Source organism: Pseudochaenichthys georgianus, unplaced genomic scaffold, assembly GCF_902827115.2.
Source record: "Pseudochaenichthys georgianus unplaced genomic scaffold, fPseGeo1.2 scaffold_537_arrow_ctg1, whole genome shotgun sequence".
NCBI lineage: Eukaryota > Metazoa > Chordata > Actinopteri > Perciformes > Channichthyidae > Pseudochaenichthys > Pseudochaenichthys georgianus.
This window is the reverse complement of record NW_027263098.1, coordinates 86,303-99,135: the sequence shown is the minus strand read 5'-3', so window position 1 is coordinate 99,135 and position 12,833 is coordinate 86,303. Positions and strand designations below refer to the sequence as shown.

At 43.7% G+C, this 12,833-nt stretch overlaps 1 protein-coding gene across 1 annotated transcript in view; it reads left to right on the top strand.

Annotated features, from left to right (window-relative positions):
* The window catches only part of mei4 (meiosis-specific, MEI4 homolog (S. cerevisiae)), a 103,802-nt gene that overhangs the window by 8,398 nt on the left and 82,571 nt on the right, over positions 1-12,833 (top strand). Inside the window, exon 4 of the mRNA XM_034079048.1 lies at positions 7,841-7,972. Within this exon, the coding sequence (XP_033934939.1) occupies positions 7,841-7,972 (132 nt within the window). The remainder of the gene's footprint in view (positions 1-7,840; positions 7,973-12,833) is intronic.

The window sequence follows — 12,833 nt, the reverse complement described above, 5'->3', positions numbered from 1 at the left end:
CTTTAGCTTAGCGGTGGTGACGTGAAAGTCATGTGACCGTGCTGTAGTTCCTTTATAGCCCAACATTAGCCACCTTTAGCTTAGCGGTGGTGACGTGAAGTCATGTGACCGTGCTGTAGTTCCTTTATAGCCCAACATTAGCCTCCTTTAGCTTAGCGGTGGTAACGTGAAGTCATGTGACCGTGCTGTGGTTCCTTTATAGCCCAACATTAGCCGCCTTTAGCTTAGCGGTGGTGACGTGAAGTCATGTGACCGTGCTGTAGTTCCTTTATAGCCCAACATTAGCCTCCTTTAGCTTAGCGGTGGTGACGTGAAGTCATTTGACCGTGCTGTAGTTCCTTTATAGCCCAACATTAGCCACCTTTAGCTTAGCGGTGGTGACGTGAAGTCATGTGACCGTTCTGTAGTTCCTTTTATAGCCCAACATTAGCCTCCTTTAGCTTAGCGGTGGTGACGTGAAGTCATGTGACCGTGCTGTAGTTCCTTTATAGCCCAACATTAGCCACCTTTAGCTTAGCGGTGGTGACGTGAAGTCATGTGACCGTGCTGTAGTTCCTTTATAGCCCAACATTAGCCACCTTTAGCTTAGCGGTGGTGACGTGAAGTCATGTGACCGTGCTGTGGTTCCTTTATAGCCCAACATTAGCCGCCTTTAGCTTAGCGGTGGTGACGTGAAGTCATGTGACCGTGCTGTAGTTCCTTTATAGCCCAACATTAGCCTCCTTTAGCTTAGCGGTGGTGACGTGAAGTCATGTGACCGTGCTGTAGTTCCTTTATAGCCCAACATTAGCCGCCTTTAGCTTAGCGGTGATAACGTGAAGTCATGTGACCGTGTTGTAGTTCCTTTATAGCCCAGCATTAGCCTCCTTTAGCTTAGCGGTGGTGACGTGAAGTCATGTGACCGTGCTGTAGTTCCTTTATAGCCCAACATTAGCCGCCTTTAGCTTAGCGGTGATAACGTGAAGTCATGTGACCGTGCTGTAGTTCCTTTATAGCCCAACATTAGCCTCCTTTAGCTTAGCGGTGGTGACGTGAAGTCATGTGACCGTGCTGTAGTTCCTTTATAGCCCAACATTAGCCGCCTTTAGCTTAGCGGTGATAACGTGAAGTCATGTGACCGTGCTGTAGTTCCTTTACAGCCCAACATTAGCCACCTTTAGCTTAGCGGTGGTTTAGAGTGATTTTTGATTCGTCTAAGAATGTAATTTTGACCAGGTGTGAATGAGATATATTGCAATGATGTGATTGATACCTGCGGCCTTCTTTTAGAGTTTTAAAGAACTATTCAACTGTTCAGACCGCCCTGACTGGCTCCCCATCATCTTAAACCACTACAAAGTGCTCACAGAATAGTGTGTTTCATCTTGAGAACTGCAATCCTCTGCAATTTACCCAGCTGTGGGTCCACCAAGAGAGCTGCAGTTTCTCCTGCCTCAGTTTTCAAAGAAGCACCTGGAGGAGTAGTTATGGTCAAGGTGGAAATAGATGGGGCCGACATGAATAAACCAGACGATGAAATTGCATACTCTGAATCCCAAGTGGCGTAATTCAAATGTCACTTTGCTGCAGGGTCGCCTGCAGGGCGTGTTTCATGTAATAACCTTTGAGAGAGCAGTTTAGTGTCTGGGTGGCCTCGGCTTCGCGTGTTTTTCTTCTGTCTGCTGCAAGAACTGTTATTGCCTCCACTTGTGCGATGCATCCAGCTCATCGAGTGTTTCAACCCCAAACTGAACCCTCAAGTTTCTCTTTTATCACAACCTCGAGCTTCGGCAAGAATGAAAAATTGAGACGGGACCAATATTGTAATTGCAGATGTACTACATTCATACATTCAATATCGTCTAGGATAGTGCTGGGGGGAAAAGATTATTTTGAAAACGATTAATCGGGCGATTATTTGGTCGATTAGTCGACTAATCTAACGATTATTTTTCTGTTGTCCAATTCATAAAAAACGTAATGTAAAAAAAAAAATGTCACGATACTGTGTCTCTGGGGTTCTTAATATTTAAGAACCTATTAATGTGTTATACCAGATTAACGGAAATAATCTCAGCTAACTGCCGATACAAACCATGTTTACCAAAACAAAACACACGTCTCATAAGAAGCATCTAAATGACCCCTGAGCGAAAAATGCTAACGGACATTGGCACAGAACTCAAGATAAAAGTACCCTTATTACTCATCGTAGCTGCACATACAAGATATCCGATTAAAGCTGAGACTCCACAGATTATGTAGGTATATAGTATCATCACTGAGTGATCCGGACTCGCGACAGGGGAAGCAAACAGACATCACAACACGTACCTTTACAGAGCTTCTAGGGAGATCGTCTCACCACCGTAGCTGTCAATCTGATCAAAACACGTGTTCAATGGTATTAAAATGAGAAAAACCGCGGCTGAATCGGTTGATCCATAGGTTTTTAACGTCTATGTAAACAAACATGATTGAATTTATAATCCATAATTCCATTTTTATGTAAAAATCGGAGAGCAAATGCTAGCTGCTAATGGTAGCCACCACAGCTAGCACTGCTTGTTGCTTTGGGTGACCCACGTGTGTGTAGCGACGGGTCGACGCGGAAATATGTCGTCGACGATATTTTGAAGTCGACGCGTCGCTCCAGCACTAGTCTAGGATTTGTATATTTGATGTACCTTTTTAAAACGGCTATGATCCATATCAGGTGTACATAAACACAACTCAAAATGAATGTTATTGTTCATAAAATGTTGTGCTAACGTCTCAAAAGTTGATAATTTGTCACTTTCTTAAAGCCAGTTTCTGTGTACAAGAACAAGTTGTTTTATGATTGTTACTTTGGCACAGAGCTTCGGCAAAGCTATACATTTAAGAGAATGAAAACTAGCTTTTTTTACCACTTCAATCTGACCTTCTTTTGGAGAGAAATTACAGAAATCACTATCAATATCGTCCAGAATTAATATCTTGTAGATGTACCCTTTTTTAAAACCGCTATCATCAATATCAGTAGCTTTCACTGTTATATCGTTAAAGTTATTTGAACGTACCGCTTTGCCAAAGTTAGGAATCCAAGAGAACCAAAAATAAACGTACCTGGCCAGCACCAAATATATCCTGACCTCAGAGAATACTAATGTTGTGATTAGTTTCGCTATTGCAGATATCGTGTTAATATCAGACACATTCAATGTTGTCTATAGGATTCGTATCGTTTAAATGTACCTTTTTTAAAACTGCTATGGTCAAAATCCAGGAAGACTGCTTAAAAAAAAGAACTTGTCATATCTGCTCTGTTGTGATTGGTCAACCGCTTAGAGATGTCCCGCCCCTTAGCCTATCACGTACGATAGCCGCTTTCACACCAAGTACTTTGCCGTACTTAGTTCCCAGCACTTAGTGGAACTGAGTACAGATCGCGTTCACTCTGGAATAAGTTTAGTGAAGCATTGCAAATCAAGGGCTTCTGTGTCAGTAAGGAGGGAGACACATTCAGCCTGCGTGAGGAGCATCCTCACTGGCACCAAGTGCACGGTCAGCTTCACCTCACTGCAAGAGAGACTTGCTACTTTGTGGTCTGGACTACGAAAGACAGTGTCATTACTCCGATAGCCCGAGATGACAATTGGCAGCCTAACCTGTTGGCTTAGAGGACTTTTTCAAGGCCCACATGCGTCCAAAGCGGGCACTGCCGGAATAATCACCGTTGTCACTGTTGTGGTTATTTTCTGAAAAAGACAGAAAAGGCATATTAATGTACTTGTTCTGAGTTCAGAGAGCACTGCTGTTACCATTAAAAAAGAAAAGATGTTTAGAGAAAACTCATCTTCAGGACGTTATGGTTCCCCTTTGAAGATCTTTCTTGTAGCTGCTGCGATCCTTGTTTGAGTCGTTCATACGTTCGATGAAAAATATCATAAATCTATCATTTTCAAATATAGTACTTTTAAGAAATTGTGAATCGTTTTTAATTTACATTTACTCGCCTTTGCAATGTTGTGGTTGTTAGAGTGTTAGGTATCTGACTACAGAGAATAACATATTTACAAACTAATGTTTCTTAATAAAAAAGGCAGTCCGTGCAGAAAACTATTGTGGTTTCTTGATTCCAGCCTGCCTCTGAATCCCACACCATTCTTTGGACGTTTCTGATGGAGAAAGACGGAGAACATGAGCCTGACTTCTAACCTGTTAAGCTCCAAGGTCCCCGCCGGCGGGTACTTTAAAAAAAAATAATAATTCACGACACTGTGTCTCAGGGGATCTTAATATTTAAGAACCTATTAATGTGTTATACCAGATTAACGGGAATAATCTCAGCTAACTGACGATACAAACCATGTTTACCAAAACAAAACACATGTCTCATAAGAAGCATCTAAATGACCCCTGAGCGAAAAATGCTAACCTATTACTGCACCGAAAATCACTCCTCGCTCCCTTATTACTTATCCTAGGTGCACATCCAACACATCGTGACGTTATCAACAAAAACGTACATCAAAACAAGTGGTGCTAGGTAGCCCACAACGCTAACATGGCTTACCTTCGTCTTTGTCTGGTCTAAACTGGTCTTCAATGGCATTAAAACGATGCTGTAGTTAATCCAATGGGACTGTCACTTTGAAAATGTTCTGATAATCCATAAGCAATAAAACAGCTTTTTCCGTTGCTTGATATCAGAGCAGCGATGTGTCTCCCCTCTAAGGCAAGCTAGCATGCGCAGAGAGGCTACTTTTTTTTTAACACGAGTGTGTGCGGGACGATTCCCTCGGATTCTATTGGCTCTGACGGCCAGGAAGAGATGTCACATGTCAAAAATCGAACAAGGGGTTCAGAGATAAGGAAAATCCACCCAAATGGCCCAGAAGAGGTTTCTTTTGCTAAAATCTGTCTAAAAAATATCAAATATCACGTGTTTTGCATCAATCTTGATACAGGGTACTTATTATGTTGTAGTGTGGACTCCTAAAGCGTTTCATCTACTAACCCATCATCCAAGGGTAGTTTTCACTACAAGTAATTTTTTTATTTTGGACGAACACTAGAGATGTCCCGATCACGTGATCGGGGATCGGAGCCGATCACGTGATTTTCCAAAAATCGGGGATCGGGAGAAAAAAATCGTGGATCGGGATTTTTATTTTTATTTTTTTTTATATAAAATATTTTTATTTTATTTAAAGTTACAAAACAAAAATGACCATGTTCACGTCTTAAAGTCATCCTGAGGACTTAGCTTTGGTTTAAAATTACACAACATCATGTATGTGTTGCTTTCTTTGGGCTTGTTTTCAGACCTGGTTGCTTATTCCTCTCAAAGCAACAGAGTGGGCGCAGTGTCTGATAGCAGCAGCAAGCTAACGAGAGGCTCCGTCCAGCTGGTGACTCGGGAGTCGGACAGAGAACATGTCAGGAGTTTGGAAGTATTATAAAATTGAAAGCGAAGGCAGTGTAACAGCCAGATGCAATGTTTGCAAGGCGGAGGTTCCGCGTGGTGGAAAGAACAGAGCTACGTTCAACACGACCAATCTAATACGCTACCTGAGAAACAAACAACAACAACAACACGGCGAGTACACAGCGGCCACTCGGGTAACGGCACTGAAGCAATCGACACTTTCAGAGACTTTCAAAAGGAAAGAGAAACTGCCCCAGAACAGTGACAAGGCCAACACAATAACAGCCAAGATAGCTGAAGTTAGGGGTGGGCGATATTGAAAAATATGTTATCACGATATTTTCAAGCAGTATCACGATAGACGATATATATCACGATATTTTTTCATGTCGGTTATTATGGTTATTGTTCAAGTTACTTAACAGAACAAGCACCGACAAGGTGACGGAAACAAGGAGTAACAGACCAACACAGCATTTCAAGCTGGTTTCATTTCAGAAATGAATCCCTGAATGAACAAGTGAGCAGTGAACATCAATAAACATGAAAAGGAGGGTAAAACATAAAACATCAATGAGGAAAAGTCAGTGCCAAACAATTAAAATGTAAACTTTAGACTTGAAGTGCAATAAAAGACTTTAGCATAACTGAAGGGAAAAACATAAAACGCCACGTCAGTTATGTCTTTCCACCGTGTGCTGGTCTTTCCATCAGGAGCCCCTTGATGAAATGCCTGCCCTATGGTCGCTCGCTGCAAAGAAAGGGGGCGGGGACTTTGGGAGCGCGTCCAACAACTCGGACTGAACGAAAGCAGAGGTGCGCTGACATTGTGAAATCGAACGGGCTTGATATATGGTGAAATTAAAATCAGTAGGTGAGGCTGGGGGAGCGGGAGGGGAAGAGGCTCTCCGTCCGCTGTCATAGCCCCCTGCCCCGCGCACGGAGAGCCTCTTCCCCTCCCGCTATTTTTTTTTTTTTTTTATCACGATAGGACGATATCTCTGAAAAAGCATATCGTGGAGACCTAATATCGTCACGACGATATATATCGTCATATCGCCCACCCCTAGCTGAAGTTACCTTTTTTTCCTCTTAATGCATCGCATAAAGATCGGATCGGGAAAAATCGGTATCGGCAGATTGTCAAAATCAAATGATCGGAATCGGATCGGGAGCAAAAAAAGGTGATCGGGACATCCCTAACGAACACTATAATTTAATTTTTTTTACTGTGTTCAATCTGAATTTACTTTAAAATAAAAACATCTATATTGATTCTGACACTTCTACATCCAACTCACAGGTGTAACCTTGCTCTGAGAAAAAAGATTATTAATTTAACACTTTTAGAAGATATGGGCATCTGTTCTGGGAATGTCCTTTTCGAGCCTGAGACCTGGCGAACAGGCTGATTCTATGTCGGGGCTGGGCTCAAGAATTCAGCTGCTTTTAAAGTGCTTTTCCAGATGTGTCCACATTATGTTCTGGTTGTGAACTCTTTAATGAAGAAATTGTAGTCTTAAGTTTCCCTACGACGTGCTCACATGGTCCATATATAGAAGTGACAGCTTTTCGGACACGTCTCAACATCTATTTCTCCACGTGAACCAGCACACAGGCGAAGTGAGGCCGTGTCATCAACCTGAGACAATTGGATTAGACTGAATAAAAATCTCATCCCATAAATCGTTATGAATGAATGTCTTGGTAGGATAATCACGCAGACAATTTCACAAGATGTCCTCGCGTCACTCAGAGTTTCATCAGCGGCGAGCTTTAAACGGTTTCTGCTCTCCACGGTAACCGAATGAATTCTCCAAAACCAAATTCACAATGATCACGATGCCCTTGAGTCAAACATTTTCCCCGCAGCTGCTGCGTACAGAGGATGTGTGGAAAATGTGAAAAGCGGAGTGAATACAAATGAAGCTGTTGCTGAATGTGAGCATGCATGCTATGCATACCAAAGAAACCTGCAGCTGACTGAGTGCTGCTTGCCTCTGGGGAAATGATTTGTGTTTCATAATGTCAACGGATCCCCTCAGAAGAACAACACACATAAAATAATGAATGTAACACACAATGTAGTTTATTTCAACGCAATTAAAACCCTGTCCTGCTGCCAAATACTCACTGGGGCACCAACTATGGATTCATCCGCCGCTGAAAATAGTCCCGTTTGTTTGATTACAATTTACAGGTAAGCGCTGTTTTCGGGACACTTGTTAATTACGATACTACTAAAAAAACTTAAACATAGTAAATAATTAAACCATATACTTGAATACATTGTTTTAATGCGTTTTGTTTAATATTATTTAAAAAGAACAACTTGCTCTGAACCCACAACGAATACATTTTGCAGACTTGGTATGTTTTTCTGATATAAAGAGACATGTTTTTGAGGAATCTAACACTCGTTGAATCTTTGTTGTTTCCTCCCCGCAGGTCCAGACCTCAGAGAAGCTGATGCAGTACCTGATCACGCTGGGGAAGAGCCGCATGTCCAAATCCTTTCTCCTCCGTCAACTCCTTTCTCAAATCAGCGCCCTGGCTGATCGACTCTGGCTGTCCTTCGAGGTAAACGCCACACCTGCTTCTTCTTATGTTTACTTAGAATCTCCCTGGTTCCCTCCACCCAAAGCCGGTGGGATTTCTCCATGTGGTTTTGTATTATTGCAGAAAATAATCTGTGTGAATCAAACGTTTATGATATTTACACGTTTAGTTCAGCAGGATAATCTCCACATATTAACACCACTTCATGATTTCTGAAGTAAAAAGGTAACGTTGGGCTATAAAGGAACTACAGCACGGTCACATGACTTCACGTCACCACCGCTAAGCTAAAGGCGGCTAATGTTGGGCTATAAAGGAACTACAGCACGGTCACATGACTTCACGTCACCACCGCTAAGCTAAAGGCGGCTAATGTTGGGCTATAAAGGAACTACAGCACGGTCACATGACTTCACGTCACCACCGCTAAGCTAAAGGAGGCTAATGTTGGGCTATAAAGGAACTACAGCACGGTCACATGACTTCACGTCACCACCGCTAAGCTAACGGTGGCTAATGTTGGGCTATAAAGGAACTACAGCACGGTCACATGACTTCACGTCACCTCAGCTAAGCTAGAGGAGGCTAATGTTGGGCTATAAAGCAACTACAGCACGGTCACATGACTTCACGTCACCACCGCTAAGCTAACGGTGGCTAATGTTGGGCTATAAAGGAACTACAGCACGGTCACATGACTTCACGTCACCTCAGCTAAGCTAACGGTGGCTAATGTTGGGCTATAAAGGAACTACAGCACGGTCACATGACTTCACGTCACCACCGCTAAGCTAACGGTGGCTAATGTTGGGCTATAAAGGAACTACAGCACGGTCACATGACTTCACGTCACCACCGCTAAGCTAACGGTGGCTAATGTTGGGCTATAAAGGAACTACAGCACGGTCACATGACTTCACGTCACCACCGCTAAGCTAACGGTGGCTAATGTTGGGCTATAAAGGAACTACAGCACGGTCACATGACTTCACGTCACCACCGCTAAGCTAACGGTGGCTAATGTTGGGCTATAAAGCAACTACAGCACGGTCACATGACTTCACGTCACCACCGCTAAGCTAACGGTGGCTAATGTTGGGCTATAAAGGAATTACAGCACGGTCACATGACTTCACGTCACCACCGCTAAGCTAACGGTGGCTAATGTTGGGCTATAAAGGAACTACAGCACGGTCACATGACTTCACGTCACCACCGCTAAGCTAACGGTGGCTAATGTTGGGCTATAAAGGAACTACAGCACGGTCACATGACTTCACGTCACCTCAGCTAAGCTAGAGGAGGCTAATGTTGGGTATTTCAGGGTTTTAGGACTCATTCTTGCTACTCTATTGGCAAAGCAGTGTTTACAGTTCATATCAAATCTCACTGAAGTCATAACTCCCTCTCAGTAGCTTTTTCTCTCTTCATTTCTCCCCCACAGTCTCCCTTTTTCCTTTCATACTCTATTTTATTTAACCTTTTTAGTTCTATGGCAGCCGGCTTTTGTGCGTTTGCCTTATTGAAAGATTTCCACAGCCATTTTTGTACCAACAAAATCAATCCGCCGCCCACCATGTTCCCCTTGTATTCCAACGTTTCTCAGTAGCTTCAAATGCCGGGCGCCGCCTGTCGTTTCTCCAGCTCGGTTTAGATTTCACCAGCACGTTTGACCAGCCTGTGAATTGAGAGCTCAGTGCCACGGTAGGTAGGGGGTCTTTGGAAATAAAGAGGTGTAAAATACAAAGAGGATACGGGTGATTTTCCTCTCATGCTGAGCCTCCCTCCCAGCACGGGTTCTCACAACACACATCCCTCAAAACGATGAGAACACAAAGCCTCACATTTCTCCATCAAATACTGATTTTAGATTAGTCTGAACACGAGTCGTCCCATGTTTTATACATTCCTTTAGAGATAGATGTGGAAACCTGGACACATGCAGGCAGGCTTTTTGTCGAAAGATATAAAACGAGGGCAATACTTTAGTGGAAAGGGGGAAACTTCAGCGCCCTCAAACGATATTTTTATAGAATAAACCCGTTTTTTGGTTGTTAAAGGACGCAGCTGATCTTGTATATTGTTTAAAGCTTTATTTGCATGTGATGGTTTTTCCACTGGGTTACGCTAAGGTAAGGATTCGGCCCATTTTTCATTTTATTGGGAGCATTTCAAGTTATGATTGGCCTGGCAACCATGAATCTGATCTGGCAACACAAGGCGTTGAAATGAAATGCCCATTACCGCCACAATGGCTCCAACCAACATACGGCTGGTTTGCAACACATCTGGCAACCGCTGGGTTTAGACATCGTCTGGGGAACATCTTGTGTTTGGCATCGTCCGCCCGAAGCAGAGCAACGGGAGGGAACGTCAACAGCGAGGGGACAAAGTGGCCGTCAGGAAGAGATGCCTTTTTGAACTGAGACGTGTTTGTGTTCAAAGAGCTGACTTTTTTTAAAGAAACGGAGTGTGATGTTTGTTCAAACGGTTTCTGGATCTAAATATCCCTCTTGATGCTTTGTCTGCGCCGGGTAACGGGGCGATGCAAAATGCAGATTTCCCCCGTAAAATGTTAAAGTGATCAGAAAGCTATATTTCTGTTCCTCAGAAACTAATATAAAAACAATTCCTCCAGAAATCTGAGAATCAAACGGAGCGTCAGTCAGCTTTGTTTTTACGGAGCTCCGACGTCGCGTTGTTGTTGACGTCTCGTTGTTGTTGACGTCTCGTTGTTGTTGACGTGGCGTTGTTGTTTACGTGGCGTTGTTTACGTGGCGTTGTTGACGTCGCGTTGTTGTTGACGTCGCGTTGTTGTTGACGTCGCGTTGTTGTTGACGTCGCGTTGTTGTTGACGTCGCGTTGTTGTTGACGTCTCGTTGTTGTTTACGTGGCGTTGTTGTTTACGTGGCGTTGTTGTTGACGTGGCGTTGTTGTTGACGTCGCGTTGTTGTTGACGTCTCGTTGTTGTTGACGTGGCGTTGTTGTTGACGTGGCGTTGTTGTTGACGTCGCGTTGTTGTTGACGTCGCGTTGTTGTTGACGTCGCGTTGTTGTTGACGTGGCGTTGTTGTTTACGTCGCGTTGTTGTTGACGTCGCGTTGTTGTTGACGTCGCGTTGTTGTTGACGTCGCGTTGTTGTTGACGTCGCGTTGTTGTTGACGTCGCGTTGTTGTTGACGTCGCGTTGTTGTTGACGTGGCGTTGTTGTTTACGTGGCGTTGTTGTTTACGTCGCGTTGTTGTTGACGTCGCGTTGTTGTTGACGTCGCGTTGTTGTTGACGTCTCGTTGTTGTTTACGTGGCGTTGTTGTTTACGTGGCGTTGTTGTTGACGTCGCGTTGTTGTTGACGTCGCGTTGTTGTTGACGTCGCGTTGTTGTTGACGTGGCGTTGTTGTTTACGTGGCGTTGTTGTTTACGTCGCGTTGTTGTTGACGTCGCGTTGTTGTTGACGTCGCGTTGTTGTTGACGTCGCGTTGTTGTTTACGTGGCGTTGTTGTTTACGTGGCGTTGTTGTTGACGTCGCGTTGTTGTTGACGTCGCGTTGTTGTAGACGTCACGTTGTAGACGTCACGTTGTTTAGTTACTTTACATTGTAGATCAGGGTGGAGAGCCCCCATTGTTCTGTGTGTCAAAATGAAAGACAGCCCACCTATCAAACATCACACCGTGGGGTTTCATTTCATTACGTGATGATTTCTATCAACACGTAATGTTGTATCGAGAGATGTACTACAGCAAAAGTATTCTCCGTCGGGACTTCCTGCAACAACACCACGCCGTTATCGTGATTCTGATTGGCCAGAAGACATTATCAAAGATGTTCTATTGAGAAGACGATCACTACGTGACAAAAGTTTTCTAACCGTTTCTGGTCTTCGGTATTTCCAGACGAGCGGCTGAAATCAGTCTGACTAACTGCTGTCTGTGCAGTTTACTCCGCGAGTTGGCGGACTTTAGTTTGCTTACTTTAACATCATTTCTCATGGTGGGGCTGAGCCATTTCTTGGTATGGGTGTAGCCTACCCCAGCCATACCCTGGGGCCGCTACTGGCGGAGACATCTTGTATACGAGCGTCATGTTCTCGCCATAATTGATATATGCTATACGTAAACTATCGCCTTTCGCCCACTTGTACATTTTTACACTTATCATAAAAAAGGTACATTTATGTAAAAATAATCTGCTGTAAAAGGCATTTTCTTTCAATTACTGAATTTTGCAATGCTTTTTCACGTAAAACTAAATTGTACATTAAACACATCATGGTAACATTTTAATTTACCTTTGCCCGAAGCTAATTCTCACTGAATGGAGCCTGAATGCACCACAATGCTAACCGATAACAGCTAACAGCCAATAGGTAGCATGTAGAACATAAACTAACTCTCCTACTGCCTACTAAAACATTTTTTTAATTATTCTCGATATAAAATAAGGACCATTTATCTTTTGGAAAGTTGCTTCTACAGCTAACATCTTAAATCTAACGTAAACTGTTAGGGATTACTTTGCCCTAGTGTCCTCTTTCACCCTCTGACACCAATGCTCCAGCCTCGAGCAGCCGCTATCCCCCGAAGGAGGGGCTGCGCTAGCAAGTTGTTGTTGTTGTTACCAGTTTGTGAGCGGGCAGCTCTCGGTCAGAGATAGTTGTTGTTGTGGGACACCTGGAACACATCCTTCTCGGGGTGTAGGCGACCTCGAGCCATAAGCGACAACTAATGTGATGCAGTGTCCTCAGCGGTTTAGTCTCTCTATTGATGTTGATTATTACACTCTGAAGCTCCAGCTCTCCTCGTGTCTCTCTGAGTCCTGACTCCATCAGAGCTCCATCTCTCCTCGTGTCTCTCTGAGTCCTGACTCCATCAGAGCTCCAGCTCTCC